Consider the following 19,258-nt stretch of genomic DNA (forward strand, 5'->3'; position numbering starts at 1 on the left):
TAGCGATTGACGTAAATGCTCTATTTTCGATAATGGTTATATTGTGAGTAACGAATGCGCTAATGTTGTAACTAAAGAACATTTGCCTACCCGTAACAGACATTGAACATCATGAAAAAACTGCGATTTTAGAGACTTGGGACTGGACAGCGGCCGGTCAGGTGGCAGACGTGGGAACACGACTGACCCGCGCCTACTTTACAGTGAGTTCCGGCTACCTCTCAAACGATCGCGCAAGGGGTGGGTAGCGTGGAAACACGACCAACCACTGTTGAGAGTACAGTTGGGAAAACGAGTTCGAAATTCTTAACAATTCATATTTTATGACGAAACTATCCACGCATAAATTCGATGGTAATCTTACCATCGGCATTTTGATCAACGCGGGAACTCCAGCTCAATTCTTCAGAGTAGAGCTAAAGACGTTTTCGGAGGCTTCGCGATGGTGTTGCCTAGAATCCAAATTTAGGAGACCCCAACCACAAACTAAGAGTAATTGTGGAACTCTAAGGTGGTCAATCAACAAAACGTACAAAAACTCATGGGGATTTAGACATTTCTCCTGATCAGGTTGTAATGGCCATTTCTTAGTTTATAATTTTATGGGTATTAACAATTTCCAAAAATATTATTAAAAAAATGTTTGCAAAGGCCTCACATAGTCCGACTGTTAGAGAATTTTCCAGAATTCAAATATTCAATTTCAAATTACACGTACGACCATAGCAGGTGATATTCTATTTTCTAGAAGCAACTGTTGCTGATTTCTCAGCTGCATCGAAAACGAATCGAAATTTCAAATCGAACACCCGGGATCTGTAGGTCAAGTTACGGTAGTCATTTCTGCATAACTCTCAAACGGTCAAGTTCAAAAAAGTCTAAAAATACACTGGGTGTTCAATTTGAAATTTCGACGTTGCCGTAGATTGCTACGTCCGTACCCCAGATTTAAGGAAGTTGTCTTTTTTAATTCTCCAAAAGTAGCTAACAAACGGGCTACGTAAAGTCATACAGTTTTCTTCCCCCTTATGGTCGTTTCGTTCCTGTCCTGAGGGTTCTAAATGTTTAAATTGTCATTTCAGTGATTTAAAAAATTATTTGGGGGTAGATGTCCGCCTTTTTGTCCTGGGCGACTGTGTTAACGTCCCATTTATCAGTAATTATACATAGAGAACCAAAATTGATGCATAAATTTATTAAAAATTGAACGAGATATTTTTCATGAAAATGCTGCAACGCGTCAAATATTATTTTTTGTTTTTCCCCCTAATGGACATGCATACGGGGTTGTCCATGTAATAGATAAATGTACTTTTTAATTTTTTTTTCTTTTGATACCCCATGTATATTATACCGTTTTTGAGTTCTTTATTAAATTCTGAACACGTGTCGTGCGTAAATATTTTAATTTTTTTTTCTATCGATTGGCCAAGGGGGCAATAAGAGTGATCTGCTATATCGCCTGACCTGAGCCTTATGGCTTTTTATAGGGAGTTATCTGAAACATAGGGTGTGTTTTGATAAGCCCAACAAAATTACTAAAGAAATTCGACAAGTCAACCTCCTTGCACCTCCTCAAATGATATGAAAAATTCTTGAGGAATTTCAGTTGCGGCTTGCTCGCTGGCAGAACGCCAACGGGGCACAGTTCGTACGTTTAATACATTGAATTATAGCAATTTATATGGTTATTTTTTAAGCATTAATGGTTCTATCGTTATTTCTGTTTTTTTTTTGTAAATATATTCAGGATTTCTCAAAGATCTCAAAAACGTCATAATATACATGGGGTTCCGTAAGAAAAAAAAGTATAGTTATCCACGACATACCCTGTATCCATGTACGTTGCGTCAGAAGTAATGACAATGTTGGACGTGTTTCAGCTTCGTCTTGGAAAATATTTCCTTCTATTTTTAACGAATTTATAGGGGAGTTTTGGTCCTCTGTGTATATGAGCATAGCCTGGGCGAAACTGCTAATCCCCCCCCCCCCCCCCAACCGCAAGAAACTCGGCCGCAATAATCGGAATACTCCGATGGCGAGGTAGAGCCACCGTGTGGCTGGTTCCCACGGCGAGTTGCGCGAACGGGCCGAATCGCACTTACGCAGACCGACGAGCTGCGGGCAGTAATCGGTGGCTGGTCCTGAATTCGTCATGGTTTCAAAATGTGCCTTCGATAATCTCAATACTCTCAAGCAAACTCCTCTGAGTGTCCGATTGTCGCGGAAAGTGTCAAGACCAAAAAACATATTTACGGAAACACCTAATTGCATGAACCATTAAACATTAAACATACGAGGAAACCTTTGTCGTTTATTTGTGAGGTACCTTATTATAGCACGAAAATGCCAGCAGAGACTCATATTCATAACAAAATACTTCCTATTATTAGTCAAATTTGAGTTTAATAAATAATGAGAAACACGTTTATTGCACTTTCAGGGCTACCTTTGACACCTACTCAATTAAGCATAAGAAATCGGAAGAAAATGAATTTCACATTAATAGGATTAATAGGAAAATTTCTCATTAATCTTCGTCGTTCGAACTAACTTAAAGACTGTACAAAATGCACAACATTTACAAAGGAAATTTCAAGATACCCGTACTTTGATATTTACAGAATTTGTGAGGCTTTTCTTATACTTATTTAAGTACAATGGCTGGACTTACTCACTAAAGTTCGTGAGTAGGTAAGTCTTAGAGTATCTTGACCATCAATCTCTACCGATTCTTTTATGTATCTGCTGGTGCTTCAGTAAATGCGCCTTCTGCCTGAACGCCTTCGCACACGTATCGCACCGAAAGGGCTTTTCCCCAGTGTGAGTCCTCAAATGGACCTTAATGTTACTTTTGTTGAGGAAACCCCGATTACATATACTACACCTGTGAACAGGTTTTTCTTTGCCTAACAGCCCTAATGTTTGATCAGTAGAGAAAACTGTAGAGCTGGCTGCTTGTTGTTTTTTCTGCGCCCTACTCCTCGACTTCTTGGTGTTGGGAGTGGTGGTGGTTGTGTGAGGGTAGTTCTGGCCCATTAATTCCGGACTCCTTATTCGATGATCGTCGTGCATGCCGTGAATGCTGTACTGAGGAATAAATCTACCATTTACAGTTAAGAGGAGGTTTTCTGTGGTGGACACCACGTTCGCTGGGGGGCTCGAGGTCGGTATCAAGTCAGCATTGTAATTCGTCGAGCTGGGGCTCTCGTGCTTTATCGGAGGGCCGTTCTGCAGCCGATATTGCAGCAGGGGCATATTCCCCTGGGTCAGCAAGCTATGCAGCGTCGACCCCCCTTGCCCCGGCGACTGCACTTTGGTATTCGTCCCGTATTCGATGGTGTTCTGGGATTTCGTGTACTCGCTGCTGGTGTTCGGAACGAGGAACTCCGACATGCCCTCTTGGTGGATGATCGCATTCTTCTGCTCGCCGCAAGTTTGGTCGATCCACGCGTCGAGATCCATCCAACTGTCCCTAGAAGCGTTGGGGTCGTCACTCTCGGGGTTATTGTTGTTGTTGGACACTGTAGTATCGGCAATTGCTGACCCTATTATAGCAGCAATATCGTCTATGGAGGATATGTCATATTCGGCAATTTCGGTTTTGATTTGAACCCCCGTCGAGTCCAGCGACGCATGACTGCAGTCCTCAAATTTTATAGCACTAGAATCCGCACTAACACAGTCTGCATAACCTAATTTAACCACCTCGTCCACAGTGTACAGAGTCTTCTCGTCCCCGGAGTCCGAACCGATGTTGCACGTCGAACTGGACACTATGTTGTGTTCATTATAATTACTATAATTGTTGTTCTCCTCGGGAATTCTTTGGGATATCGTGTGATAGTGATGGCCCTGAATACCGTTTATACTTAGATTGGCAGTGTATCCAGTGAAAGGTGGCAAGGGTTTCAATTCAGCCAAGCTCATAGGCTGCGAGGAACTCAGGAGGTTGTCCAAAGCATCCATGGTGGCTTTGGTCTCAATCTCGTTTTCATCTTGAATGGAGGCGTCGAGGAGGAGTTTGTCTGATCCCAAGTTGCTGATGGCACCATCCAGTATCAACTTATGGTCGATGAACTCGCTGCTACTGGAGTTTTGCCAACAGGGTGATGTGAATATGGAGTCTACTTCGTCCACTGAACCGCTTCCGCTTACTGCCATGTTGCTACCAGACAAGTTGGGATATTTCATTGTTTTCATAAGAGGGTGTTAAGGTGGTTTCTTCTTTGTCATCTTCGCATGTTGGAGACGCTCGCCTGGAAGAGAAAATTAGAACATCAGACCATTGGAAAAAGAACGAGTTAAATGAAAATGACTTGTAGTTACATGATTGGCCACAAGAACGTGTGTTAAAAAATATCGTATTTGGTACTTGCCAGGAATTATGAAATCATTCCTTTCTAATTTTATGGTACGGAAATCGAAGTATACTAAACTTGACTGTTTCTTTCGCTGGAAGTTCGAACGAAGGTTGGGGCGCGGCGCGGGAACTGATCATTTTTAGAACCAATAGTTTATAATGTGAAGGGCTGTGCTTCAACGGGAATTTCATTTTTTGGCTTGTAGCATTTTATTGTTATCTTTAGGTTGCTACCATTATGCCTTCGTGGAATTTACAACGTCTCATTACCAAATTTGGTGACATTTTATGGCCTCCTCGGTCGCCTGATCTGTGCCTATGTGATTTCTTTTTATGGGGTTATCTGAAGGCACGTGTTTGTGAGGTTAAGCCTCGTACGTTAGAAGAATTTAAAAAAGCAATCCGACACCAAATCACCGAAAACAACGGAGACCTGCTGGAAAGGTTGGAAACAAATTTTTTAAACGTTTTCGACGTTGCGTCCGCGAGAATGGACAGCACACTCCAGATGTAATTTTCTGTTCATTATCATAAAACGCTGTTAAAACAAAAAAAAACAAATTATATATCAAAAACTAACGGTTCTATGATTGTTTTAAAAACACTCGACTCCCATGCCGCGTCCTGTACTACTATTTAAAGGTGATTAAATTTACTAAGGGAATTTGGAAGATCATTAATCACTTGGGCCTTTGTTTTCGACCTAGGCAGACTTGAAGAAAGCACTTTTGAAGTATTCCACTGAATCTATGAAGACTTCCGATGAGGATCAAAGTGGTTATTCCAGTCAGACGAGAGCGTTCGCTTCCTGCTAATATCTAATGAAGATGCAACTTCGATAAATCAGCAAAAGTTTTATGCGGAATTCATCGTCGATTCTAGATGAGAAAAGTGAGACTGAAATGTTCGTAAAAGTGTTTAATTAAACAATTATTTCAGTGTTAAATATGTCGTCAGGTATTTACCGTAAAAAGATTAAAAATTGGTCTTGTTAGATATGTTTGCTTGGAATACGACCCAGCCCGCAAACAGGGTCTCCGTGAAAGGGTACTTCATTTTTGCAAAACAAATGTATTAGGTACCATAATTTTAAGGGAATACCATGCGGCTCTAAATTTTACCACCCCTTTCATAAATTTTTAATAAATTATTATTTTAAAAAAATTCAGAAGCAGCGTAAAATTGGGCAAAGAATATTTTAAAAAAAGAAAAAAAAGAATAAAAAGACCAATAAAAATAAACGTGGTTAAGAAAAAGATAAATAAAAATAACCAAAGAATTTTAGTGAGCACAAAATCTGAAACAAATCGATTTTCTATCAACAAAGAGGTTTGTTCATTTGTTCTATGTAACAGGATCTATATTATTTTTTTTACAAAATTTATATCTGTTTTTCTCAATCACTAAGAGATAGCTTTTGAATTGCAATACACCATTGAATGTACTTTGGAAATACCTTTATGGAACACGGATCACATGAGGTGCCATTGATTCCATGTTCCAATTTAAAAAATCGGTAATTTTCCGCACTCGGTGACGTAAGCAATATTTAAAAAAATAAACAAACATCAAGAGATAAAATTGTTGTCTTCCTTACTGCTGCTTTTGAATTAAAAGAAATAACTTGTTAAAAAGCTACCAAAAGGGGGGTAGGGAGACCAAAAGAGGAGGTTGGAGCCGCATGGTATATTAAATCTTTAACGAATCCATAGCCAATTATGATTTTCACTAAAAGCAAAAAAAATGAATGTTTCCAATATCTCGGAAACGAAAAACGATGCTTTTTTCAAACTCCACGCGAATCTAAACAAAAATGCCAATTAATTATGTTCTGCAGTAAATATTTGAAGGCTTTCACCTTTTTCCGGATAATTAAGTGGGTAATTAAGAAAGCGGCAATGACTAAAAAATTGTCGCAATAAACGACATGAAACTCCTACCAACTTTATACAAGAGTTTTATCATTGGTTTGAATTCGAATGAAGATTTGGCTATTTCCACACAAATTATTAGACTGATTAAGGCACCGTTGCTGCAACTTCTGGCAACTTTGCCCGCAAGATAACTCTCGTGGAAACGGAGAAATTGGCTGACGCCCTGATTAGGCCATTTCTGTGGAGCAGGAGGAATAGGTGCTTCTTTTCGTACAAATGTCAGTCAAGACTAACCATAGACCAAGACCTGAAAACGCAGGCAAAAAATGGTATACCCAGTAGACAGTACAATTTGCCTATAACTCATTTACAAACAATGGTGGAATCATTAGTACCATACCTCCGCTTAACGGATCACGCATAGCAGTACCTTTATCTGTACGAGCTACATTTTCTCGCCTGTAAAAATGTATTTTATCATATCTAAAATTCGAAAAGATGTGGGCCGGTTCCATCGCTCAAATTTTGCTTAAAATAATGTTTTATTTAATATCTTTGTTACGGTACTTAACCCGCACAATACTTAGGAATTATTTGGGTTAGGTAACTGAATAAGTCGTTTGAAAATAGGTATTACCAAATTGCTTAATCTGTAAACAGATATGTTTTCGCTGAGTTTTGAGACCAAATTCCCATTTCATTTGACTTGCTAGAAAACGCCACTTTTCGCATTCTCCTAATATGGAGATCATGTCCAGTAACTCGTCTTGGTTGTATTCAATGAAAAAAAATTAGTATGACATGGATTTAGACACATAAGCAATGATAGAAAACACTTAAATCTGAAAATATATAGGGTGTTGCATTAAGAAAATTTAGTTCAGTATGGTCACACTTTTTTGAGGCACCCTGTATAAATAGAAATATCTTCCTGAGGTACGTCCTAAGACACAGGTGAAGTATACACAATATCAAAGTCCTGCTTGCAATGATAACCGAGCTATGGAAAACGTTAGGTGACATGCGCCGCCCTGTATACTAACAAAAGGCATTATTAAATTGCGTTAAAAGTCGCACCATGGTACTGCTGAGAAGCAATGATAACTTACCAATTTATTGGGAGGGAGTGTAACCGCTGGTAGTACCTGTGTCAAAAGTCTTTGTGGGGAAAGTCATGTCGCGGACACTGGAATGCGTGCGACAAGACTTTTTCTCACGACCTTCTACGAGAATATCCATAACACGTATAGAATTACAATTGATAAAACCTTAATATCTTGAGCTATGCGTTAGAGAATCAAACGTGGCAAGATATACTGCTAATTCTCTAGTCTGCCCGACACCCTTTAGGTTTTCTTCCCTTGCATCAAGAACTGTGCTGGTAGATAAACGGAAGGCTTACATGCATACAATATACCATGTGTCTTAAAATTCTGAAAAGTTTGCTCAGTACTTCAATCGGAGTTTAGATTGGAAATGAAGTGGTACTAATATAGGTTGCATGTTAGATTTACACGTTAGCCTGGAACTCACCACTTTCAGTCTCTAAACGAAATACCCCAAGAGGTGAAAGAAGCAACATTGGAAAGTTTGCCCTGGTAGCTCATTCTATATCACATGAAAGTGGTACCTCTGGATGTCAGCCTACCTCCGGAAAAGTCTGGACAAAACCTTAAGGGAAGATCCGATCATTGTGGACAGGCCTTCAGGTTAGCAACAATATGGCGTACACAGGGGACTGACTCATTTCTCAGAAAGAGACAAAACAACACGAATAAATGGGGTCATACACAGGATAAAAAAGGAGAAAAAGATGCCTGTCGACCTCTACCTATTTCTCTTAAAACGGTGTTGGAGTAGATTGAAAAATGATGATATGACTAGATTCTAAAAGAATCCGAGCTAACATCAATAAACCTTAGAAAATGTTCTGTTCAGAGCTAGTGATTAACTGCTAATTAACTAATTACCTCCTTAATGTTCTTAGCTTTTGGCCTCCTGAGCGGTTTCATGAGCGTTCCCATGAACCGTTTTTTCTTGAGGGGTTAAAGTCCCTCGAAGGTCCGTGACAAGAACGGTATATCAACCACTGTTTCGAAATAAGAAAACTGAACCACTAAGGTGAAATCTTGACGACTAAAAGTCGATCCACTTTCCAGTGGATCAACAAAAGTTCGATTTATTCGGATCTTATCGATCAAGAAATCGGATCGATCGCAAGTCGCCGGTAGGCCTTTTTGGACGTGCGAACCTCAAACAAGTCAATCTTGTTTCGACCAATCTGTTTAATATGCACTTATACAGGGTGGCAGAAAAATGCTCTTTCGCATAGGGGGGAAACAAATTTAGATCTACTTGCAACCATATTAGGTTAGGATTGCTAGCCTCAATATAGGTTAGAAAATCTGATGCTACCTTCCCCTGCTTTCTACCCTCATTTTACACCAATTTTCCGCCCTAATTTCCTGATCCACATTTATAGTAGTTTTCACCTCAGCAGAATATTGAAGATCTTTTCGATATACGAGGTAATTCAAAAGTGATAGGCATTACCCGTTGCTTTTTTGCCACTCTGTATATTACGTGTCCGCGATTTAAAAATGGGTCTTATTAGCTTTGAAACATTCATTTTTCTCGTATCCACTTCAGTAAGTAGATAGCAAATATGCATTTATATTCATTGGCGAATTCGAAGTCCCGCATAAGTGCGCACCAACTGCTTTCAATGAGTTATTATTGCATTGTGTAGCGCATGCAGCAGCAGTTGTTCAACAGTTGGACGGTTCCTACCACTGCTATCGCTTAAATCTTTTCAGGGGTGGTGAACTGCACGAGTGCATTCTTGTCAGTCCAGTTCGGTTGGGATATTCTCCATGGAAATGGAGAAATCGGCCGATTTCATTCCATTGTTACCAGGACACTGACACACGTACTGGCCCAACTCGTGTATGGAGTTCTTGTTAATGAAGGCAAGTCAAGATCGGTCTGATGGCACCGTCACTGGCAATCTAGGAGGAAACTGCTCTGATGCATGTACGCATCATCGCAAACCAAGGAGAAAGCGTCATCTATGTCACCGTTCAATCAATACCAAACATCTCTCACGACCCTAAAGACTATAAGAACCAACAAAGAGATTACGATCGTGCATTCAAGATTTTTAGCACGCCAATGCATGCAATAAATGACGCACCTCGCGAGATCACTGGAACCAGCCATAAATACAAAGCGGTACCGTTAGCCGGTTCGAAACTTGGTACTGCTGACCCACTTCTTCGAGCAGACGGAGGATCTCCCATTGCTGATTTGCCAAATGTCGCAAAATGGTTCTAACTCGTTGTTTTAGAAAGTGGTTTCTGCATTGAGGTTTGATGCGCGTGATGAATGAATTTCTTTGACGTAGGTTATTACTTTTCTTCTGCTGGGTTGATGGATGTTATTAATCTCTTAATAACAATGGTCTTTGATGATATTTAGCGTGATTAATGCGCCGCAATAGGATAATGGAGTGGTCGTTCCTTTTCAATTAGTCGTTTTAACGATGCAGCCATTAAGACGTTTGAAGTTAATAATGTTAGCAAAAGCAGTATTTTGTGAGGAATGCACATGGAGGGGCCAACATTAAACGAATTGTGTTTGTTATATTTACGTATGTTCAATGCTCCTACTTGCTGCAATTTCCTTTCTCGACTTTATCAAATAGGTAATTCCATCGTTGGCAACTTAAACGAAAATTTTATGCTTTTTATTTAATTTTAAGATCTGAGTTGTTGTTTTGCTGGAACTTCCATTACTTCGAGGCCGCGATGCGTTACGTTACGTGTAGAGATGGAACCCGAAGTGGTAGTTTTCTGTCGCGATTAGTGAGGATACTCAGGAAAACTCACAGATCAATTTTCTGTGGGATCTCCGATTCATCAGTTTCATGAACAGATCGAACACTACGCGTGCGCTTGTCGGTCGTCCGAATTCGCCATCAGCAACTGGCATAACAACGCAAAAACATCGAAAAAATCAGCCGTTTCGTCGCGCCTGGTGTTCGCTTTTGTCTAATTAATTGTCGTTAAGAAAAGGTCTCTCTTGATATACAATTTGAAAATTACAGGGACACGAAAATGAAAAAATTACTACTACGTAATTGCACGAACAGATTAACTACATTCCTATAGAGTGGGCGACTCTAGGACAGTATGGGCTTGGTATCCGCCAAATTTTTATTCATGTTCAAACAAAAAAGTAAAGAAATCTTGTGTAGTATATCCGCGAAATTGGCCTGGTACGCCCCTGGTTTTTGAAAACCTAGTTGCCGATTTTTCGGAACAGTTAGTAGTTCAAATTTCGCACAAAAGTGCCGAAATGCGAGAACCTGCAGTGTGAATAAGTGGAAATTCAGAGCACTAAAATTTTCGGCCTAATACATTGTAAATTGAAAAATTCGTTTGAAAAGCTTTGGTCATTTCGAGTATATTTTCCTTTAGCAAGGCGTAATGACCCCTAACAAGAATCAGCACGTTTTGTACCCTAAAAATAGCAGATGGAAGCTTCAGCAACGGTTTAACAGAAAAGAAAACTGGAAATACAACATTTTGGAAAAAATCGTACGCTTGGAAAAATTCGTGTGGCGAAACTGGTCTGATACACAACTGGATTTAATTCGGGCTTATCTGGGTGCGACTTGCACCAAAAAAATTCTTTATACGTAAACAAATTCGAAAAGATATTAATTTTTTTAAGTCAAAAAGAAATAAAATATTCGTAAGAAAACCCCAATTGATACGCCTATGGCTTATAATTTCTGGGCAACAAACTTACATAATTTTCTGAATATTACCCATAATTACAGACATAAATTAACACGTTAAACAGTGGCAGATCACGTTTTCTATGGTTTAATTTGCCAAAATTTTCCTAACGCATGTCGGAAAATTGCTCAATGGAAAATAGGCCGAGTCCAGTTTTGGCTATTAATGAATACTTGGTAACAGAAGCCGCTAGGAATTTCTTACATTAAGCTCTAGCATTATTTTAACCTTTTTTATAATGTCTGGAATTTATGACATGACCTTTCCAGACACCCTTTATACAATGGTCGATGGGGTAATCCTATAAAACGGGTTTTAGACTTCTGACCGCTGCGTGCTTCGGGACTCAAACTGGAGGTTCAGCTCATATAACCTGAAGTAGCCTAAACTAACCCGAATCTAGAAGAAGTTCGGGTTAGCAGGGGAAAGCAGACGATAAAACGGGGAATAATTGCTAGTTACCGAATAAAAACTATTTTTTTCGGGATGTTATTTATGAAAACAATAAATCGGTTGTCCGATGTTGATCCAGCTTAAAGGCAAAAGACACTAAAAGGTAACATGTTTGTGAGCAGTTAAGTCCAGGAGAAATGGTATGAATTTGATAAAATCTACACAGAAACTTATGAAGCTGAAAGCCATCAAAATATGTTCCTTTTGGGCGCAGACATCCATGCAAAGCGAAAATTGTTCTTGTTTAATGCTAATTTAAACTGAAGCAAAAAAGAATGGAAAGGAACCCTCCCTCAATATCAGTTGTCACAGGAACACAGTTCCTGAACCTGAACCGCACCAAGCGATCTCCTCCTGGAGGAGTGCGCCACTGTTGGGCTCTCTCCTCGAGGTTACGGGGACCAAGCGATCGACCATACGAACACGAGGGACGCGACTGACGGACCAGGGCCAGTGGACTAAGTGACCGATCCCTGACCTAGAGCTGTGGACGTCGTGCAAACATAGGCACGTCTACTTCAGGCGCTGAGCGCACACGACAGCTTCGACAGCTGCATTCACAGAATAGGGAGAACGGACTCGGAGTGTGGGAATAGAGCACTTTCCAATGCCCGTAAATTCGAAGAACAATGGGGCGTGCTAAAAGAACTCGCGGAGCACTTGACATCCCTGGATGAGGGGGTGTTGGAAGGCAACCCAAAGTGATTTCTGCGACGGACAAGGAAAAGGAGCGAAGAGCGCGTGTCGGTCAAGAGGCACAATAATCCCGGGCCTAGAAACAACTAATATTCGAATCCCCCAAGCCCCTCGACGCTGAGGATTTAACCCTCAGGGACAGCTCCGGGTCGGAGCGAGCTGCAAGAACCTGAATTAACCCCGGAAGAATGTTTTCCCAAGAGACTTATTAATTTGTTTCGAGTACTTATCTCGAACACAGGCTTTGGTCCGTCTTTGTTAAATGTTTTTGAGAAATTTTCTCTAATTAAATCTTCAATAGTTACTTCCTCCATATTAATTAATGCAACGGAGAAAAGGAGCATAGGCCAGGTTCGTTTTACTGCCTCTAACGGGATAATTAATTACGTATTTCTAAATATTTCATAAATGTTTAATACCTCGAAGCATGCAAGCTCTTATGGGACTTCATGAGATTGTGGGAGGAAATGCCATGGAAAAACCCGAAAAGAACGAAATAACTCGCAGTCCTTTAGGCTCGGTTAAGCGAGATATTAATATCATTTGATGTTCTGTTTTGAGGTCACTTGCGTCGTAAATTTACCTGACTAGTCTGCAAACTTTCTCTTCTAATAACATTTGTTTATTATACATTTTTAATGGCGAATAATTAACCAAACATGCACCGTTGGAGCATCTATCATTAAGTCCGGCAAAACGGCGCTCGGCGCATTACCTACCTAGTGCTAATTTTTCTAATACCCCTTTGAAATTAACTAGAATTAATGGTTCCAAGTAGGTACCCACTTCGGTTAATTTCGTTTTGGCTCAGGTCGTTTAAAATAAATTACGAAATAGCAGAGTTTACTGCCTTATCGAGGCGCTACTCCACAGAGTTTTAGGTTTAAAATTTATGCGCTTATGATCGCTGAATAATACATTGGACTGATATTTACACATATTTGCTCATAGTCCTTGCAACAGTGCATTCGACGAGAACTTTCGATTCTCACGTAAATTTCAAGTCAAACACCGGGAGAGTTCCATTGAGCGCGATGCAACTCCTGTAGAAATTATAGGTACCATCTGATAATCGGATCATGGTAAAAGTGGGTGACGGATGGGCATGTTTTTAAACCCAATCGAGAAATTATTGCCTCTCGGATCGTGGGTAATTTATTTTCCTCAATGGCTCAATTGGGATTTATTAGGTACGTCGTGTGTGTAATCGTTTGAATCGGGACAGTGAAGATCGCCTACATAAACAAAGCTCTTAGTTATGAGCTAGAAGCCTTGTTGCATTGAATTCTTCAATTACCAGTATGATGCTGATGGATGATTGAGAGGTCAATATGGAGACTTAATGGACGGCAGTTATGAATATGTTACGCTAGATGGTCCAATAGGTGTCTTGCACGGTACATTGTAAGATCTGGGTTAGTGCCGATCCAGGAAGAGATCTTGATAAATTGGGATGGCGAGGGTCAAAAAGTACGATGCTCCTTGGAATTGAGGCCATTCCCGGTTTGAAATTCAATAGATCCACATCTGAGGATGTTAGAAATTGCCGAGAGCGATGAATCTCGATCCACACCGAGGAATTTTTCTATGCGTGCAGAAATAGCCCGCATAGGGCTTTATCGTTTATGTAAATTTAATTATGCATATGCGCCATGCACATTTAATTATTATCAGACATCTGCACGTTATACTAAATGCAAATTCTAGTTGTTCTACCGGTCGCAAACTTGCGAGAACATGAATACCCATAAGCGACTGTGAAGATTTTGGATAAATCTAAGGAGTCAGCGCTTTCACCAAAATGCACATTTAACCTTTTTTTAAACTCATAAAAATACTTAAGGACAACTCCCCCGCCCTCCCAAAAAAAATGGTCTTCACTGTAAGTTTGTGGGTAAGTCGGAGTTTTAGAGCTGCAGGTAAAAACGGCTCTTAACTCTAAAGCGCTCTCTGGGCACTTTTTAATTTTGACTAATTTCATTTTTGAGTAAACCGAAGTTTCGCAAAAAAACTCTAAGTTGCATTAATGGAACATTTAAACTCCGGCAAACAAATTTTATGTCTCATCTAAGAGCAAAAATAAATCTTCAGTGGTAACCACTAGGATTATTATCACCATCGTCTCTTGAATAGATGGAGGACTTCTTTAGTAGATTGTTTGTGGTTTGTATTGTTGGAATTAATGTCCTAAGACAACTTTACATTTTCGCAATATTCTCCTTTTGGGATTTACAGTTTTCCATACAATGCAAGCACAAGCTCCTTTCTGGAAAAAAAAAGATTTGTCGAAGGAAAATGCAAATTTTACGGTTTAGAGAGAACATCGGATCGAAACTCCCTCAGAGTTTTATAATCAGAATGTTTTCTTCATGAAGTCTACAGCTTTTTAAAATCATTGACAGCGGATTATTGAAATTCATTGGCTTTGTTTCTGGAAACAGTCGGATTCAGTCTTGGTATTCCCACGTTTTAATTGCAAAAAACGTATACATATTGTGACTTTTAGAGAATATTTAGACTTACTTTAGAAGAAAATTTGACTCTCAGGATTTTCTCATTTTCATGTTTGAAGTTTTTCAAAAATTTTGAAAAACACATTTTTTTCTTGAAACAGTCAGATTTAGACCTACTATTGCTCCATTTTTAGCGGAAGGAAAATGAACATTTTTCGGTTTGTCGAGAACATATTGAGTTACTTTACAGGAGAATTTAACAATCAGAATGTTCTACTTTTGGGTTTTACAACATTTCACCAACATTGAGGGACTCAAACTAATTTTCTTCGATTCTAGGAACAGCCCGGAGTCAGGGACTGGAGTCAGGGGCTATCCAAGATAATTTGAAGAAATAGTTTTCCGTTAATGAAAATTATCCCCTTGTCCAGTGCTCTAAGCGAACGTAGAGCTAGGATCTTATGGGTTATAGCGAATTTCTATTTTTTAGAACTGCAATTTTTTGGAAACAATATGAAAATTAAAATTTTCTCTTTCCGGAGTTTGCGGTTGTGCACACACTCGTTTTCTTCCTTTCTGAAAACAATCCAATTCACGTTTGGTAATTCCCCGTAATCCTCCCTTATGCATCATGAGATTTCTGTTCTCCATTTTTTTTGTGATTTCCAGAACTTCGGTACTAACACGTCTTCAAAAGCGACTACCTTAAGCACTCAATTGCCAGTGCAGGATTTGAACCCTAGAGTTCATTTAACTGTGTGGGGCCTTAAGGGTACAAAACTATTGGATTTCCACGTTAGTGGAAATAAAGCTTTAAAACCAAAAGATGCGTTAAAGCAAAATTCTATTGAAATTTTCTATGTAACAATTTTGAGTCGTTTATTAGACTTCTGAAATCCCCAACTAACACGAGCGTTATTACAGCACAGGAAATCTTTAGTTTAAGTTAGTCCCTCATGCTCTAAAATCTCAAACCTCAAACTTCCCGATTTCGTCCGGTTTTTACATTTACCCATTCGTCACGTTTTTTTTTTACCAAACCAACGAGGTTGGGTAGCCACGCTTCGACGGACGTTATTGGAATACCAAAGGTCTTTTTGCGAAGACATTCTATTGAGACCACCTTTTTTCGCTTTGCGAATCGGCTTCAATTGAATTTCGCAGATATGAGGCAACGACGAAGAATCACGGCTGAAGCAAAAGAGGCGCTTGCGGTTGGTACCACAGCCGCCATCACGATCGGCTCTAACGGTACTTTACGCGTCACCAATTTAGCCTCAGCCGAAGCGCTAATTCCAAAACCGTTAATTGAAAGTGAATTTGCTGGTCTCGTTTCTTGGCCTACTCTAGTTTCACATCATTGTTTATTTGCCGCAAAAGTATTTTTACTCGGTTCCCTGATTATATAGACTCTTCACGCCTTCCATTTTGCCATGAAAAGAAATTTTCTCAGAGGAACAATAGAGCTTAAATGTATGCTAAACGAGCGGGAATTTATTATTCCAATATTTAAATCGCGTAAAATAGTTTTGCTCATTTTGTCCAAAGGAAGTCATTGTTTTTGAGGGTATTGTCACTACGTGGATATTTCCTGCGTCCTCATAACGTGGCTAATTTATTCAGACGATGAATAAGGAGCTCAAGATCATGGCAAATTACCTTGAAGCAGCAGTAATACCTTTCCCGACCATGCGTTGAATCAAATTTGATAAACTGACTGCAGCTCCGACGACGGATGACATCTAACCTGAACTAATTCAAAAGAATTAGATCGCAACATTTTCCAGAGAAATCCAAAAATTCAATGATGCGCAAAACGTTTAAAACACCTTTACTTCCGGTCTAACGGGTAACGCCGCCAATTTGTCAGGAGTTTAGATAAATTACCTCCATCGCCTTTAACGTGCTACCAATCCTTCGGATTTCTCTAAGTCAGTTTTCCTATAATCGATCGATGCCGACCTTGGCGGGACGCCCCGTATACTATTAGATATGTGAACCGCCTAGTTAAGAGCTTTCCAATATTTTCACACATCGCTATGTATTGTGGCCAGACCACACTCTACGCATGCTTGACCTCACTGGATTCTAAATGTCAAAATCTTTTTGACGTTTATTAAAACTGAAAAGGCGAGAATAAACAGGTGAAATTGCTATTGAAATTAAATCTATGAACGGGCCAAAAAAACTATTATCATACACCATTGTTCCCCTCTTTAAAAAAGGTGATCATTCCTCAAAGCGCGCATCTATTCGTCCTCATTGATAAGTTACCAGATCCGCATGAGACTCTTTGAGACACCCTGTACACTGAGCTATTTTACTCAATTGGAATGAAAAGTTCTAATATTAGCGAATTCAGAGATACTTCCCTTAATCAACACCGGTGATTAAAGGAGCTTCACAAGAAAGGGGATCAGTAAATCGTTGCTGCAATTCTACAGATACGAGGCACAGCTTGGATATATCAAAATTTGTGTCCTGTCCGTAGAATTTATTCATCAGCACAGCAATGCGCACTTCTAAATTAGGAAACAATATGTACGAAACCCATTGGGAAATAGTGTTTTATGTAACTCGCGTCGCATCCGCGTACCACGCGTCCCGCAAAGTCGCATTCGTTGCGTAAACTAGTGCATTTCCTAACTGTTAAATAAGTGTTATAAAAGGGTTTTTGGAGTGTTTCCCTAACGTGTTTTTGCAATGGGTTCGTATACGGGGCGTTAATGCGATCACGCAACAAACTTTGAGGGCAGGTTTCTCTCAGTTTTCCACAGTGCACGGCGTTGAACTTAGAAATTGATTTTCATGTTTCCCTTCCAGTAACAAATTTTGCTTCAAAATGTTTGTGTTTAGTAGATTAATGAAAATAAATATAGTAAATTTCGCACTATGGATATGAGACGTTTGCGAACAACTTGGTGTTTAGATGGTTTGCGTCATTTATCGAGAGAATTTCGCCCCCAAAGTGTGTAACTCATTAACACCCCGTATGTTGGCAAGTGGAAACAAGCGCTCTGCAGTACTGAATCCAATTGGAAAATCTCAGGACTTACGTGCGCTAGATATCGTGTTGCGCTCACTTCCCGAGAAATATTGGTTCTTCCTGTCCACAGCCTTTGGGGGAATAACAGGTTCTAAGCCCTCTTACAGACAACTTAAGAAACATGCAAAACTCTACAGATTCCTAACCTTTTTTAGACTCCTAAAGTAAGTTTCCTCCTTTGCGCAGGCCTGCTCACATTATCCATAACTCACTAGAGGAACCAGAGAAGTAATCCCTTTTGCATTTAGGAACCATCGCGGAACCACGGAGGAACCCGTGGACTAATACTAACACAAATCGGCTAAACAATCGATCATTTCACGTTGTTAAGGTGGAGGCTGTTGAAATTTCTTTGAACTTCGCCAAGTCAATGGCTCGCACGCCGTAATTCTCGAAAAGTCGCACTCACTTTCTCCTCGCCATATTTGATGCACGGTTCGCTAAAAACGTATGTTCGCCATTTTAATTAATCGGCATACTTGTTTGTCTTTGCCTTATAACGACGGCTTTTGGTGACGAGAAGGAATCTGCTGGAAGTGTACTTGAAGATCGACTTGAACGCTCTTTCTGGTATACGTCGATGGGGACTTGTACAGCTAAGAAACCGTTTAGGAAGATCTGATACGAATAAGATATTTGGGACAAACTTAGGGAAACATCAATCATCTCAGCGAAATAGCGCGAGATTTCATTAAAATTGAAGAAATGCCCAAGACATGAGATTTAGATCCTTGGGCGAGGAGGAATCCATAGCTTCAAGTGAAGGCTTGGCACCACCTAAAACTCAACGTATATTTTGAAAGCAAATTGGTGTGAAACCGTCCGCATGAAAGCCGGCTAGAAATACCATCCTCCTGACCAAATACCTCTTTGAGATAAGTTTTTCGCAGTCTCACGCCAGTAGCTCCAAAACTGTAAAAGAACTTTTCCTTTTCATAATTTAGATCACTCCGTTATTAACGTGAAATAAACGTTAATCTAGTCAATGCCCGTCCTTTCTCTCAACATTCGCGAACCCGATAAGTTACATTGTATAATAAACACATTGCAACATTGGAATTTTTGTCAACACTATGAGCGCAATGGAATTAATTCCATGAATCATGGTTGTTTGTTTACATTTGCAACTGGTTATGCAACTCAAAAGTTTCCAATACTAAAAAGTTTTATTAAGTCTTACGCGTTTGATGGCGAGATTGATGTGCTTACCTAAGCCACCAAGGAAGAAAACACTTTCCGAAGATGACGTCCATGTAACGTCGGATTGGCGACGTTGCAGATCTGGCGACTCACCTGATATACCATTTGGATGTGACGCTTGCAGGACGTTCTATTTGCCGAAATAAAAAATCTGGACAAAGAGTTCAAATTCGATCTGCAATTAGGGCAGAAAATTTTTTCGCAGAAATTACGTCAGAATGACCTATCAAAGCCTGTAGTGGTAGGTACCTGCTACAATTTCAACACACATACCTCATTTTGACGTCATGTCAACGTCCTACTCCTTGAATGCAAGAATTTGATCCCCCGACACACTTTTGGATTTGGGGAGTGCAAAGTTTTTCATAAAT

General features: G+C 39.8%; 1 protein-coding gene across 2 annotated transcripts in view; it reads right to left on the bottom strand.

Moving 5' to 3' along the window:
- Positions 1–1,606: 1,606 nt before the first annotated feature.
- Positions 1,607–19,258, bottom strand: part of LOC136340953 (ichor-like) — a 32,266-nt gene continuing 14,614 nt past the window's right edge. The window contains exons 1-2 of one of the 2 annotated variants that reach the window (XM_066285453.1): positions 17,834–17,962; positions 1,607–4,259 (exon numbers count right to left, since the gene is read on the bottom strand). In XM_066285453.1, the coding sequence (XP_066141550.1) occupies positions 2,719–4,203 (1,485 nt within the window). In that variant the 5' untranslated portion in view covers positions 4,204–4,259; positions 17,834–17,962 and the 3' untranslated portion in view covers positions 1,607–2,718. Of the gene's footprint in view, positions 4,260–17,833; positions 17,963–19,258 lie in introns of those variants that run through there. The other variant, XM_066285452.1, reaches the window with a different exon arrangement.

This window comes from Euwallacea fornicatus, chromosome 9 (assembly GCF_040115645.1).
Source record: "Euwallacea fornicatus isolate EFF26 chromosome 9, ASM4011564v1, whole genome shotgun sequence".
Lineage (NCBI taxonomy): Eukaryota > Metazoa > Arthropoda > Insecta > Coleoptera > Curculionidae > Euwallacea > Euwallacea fornicatus.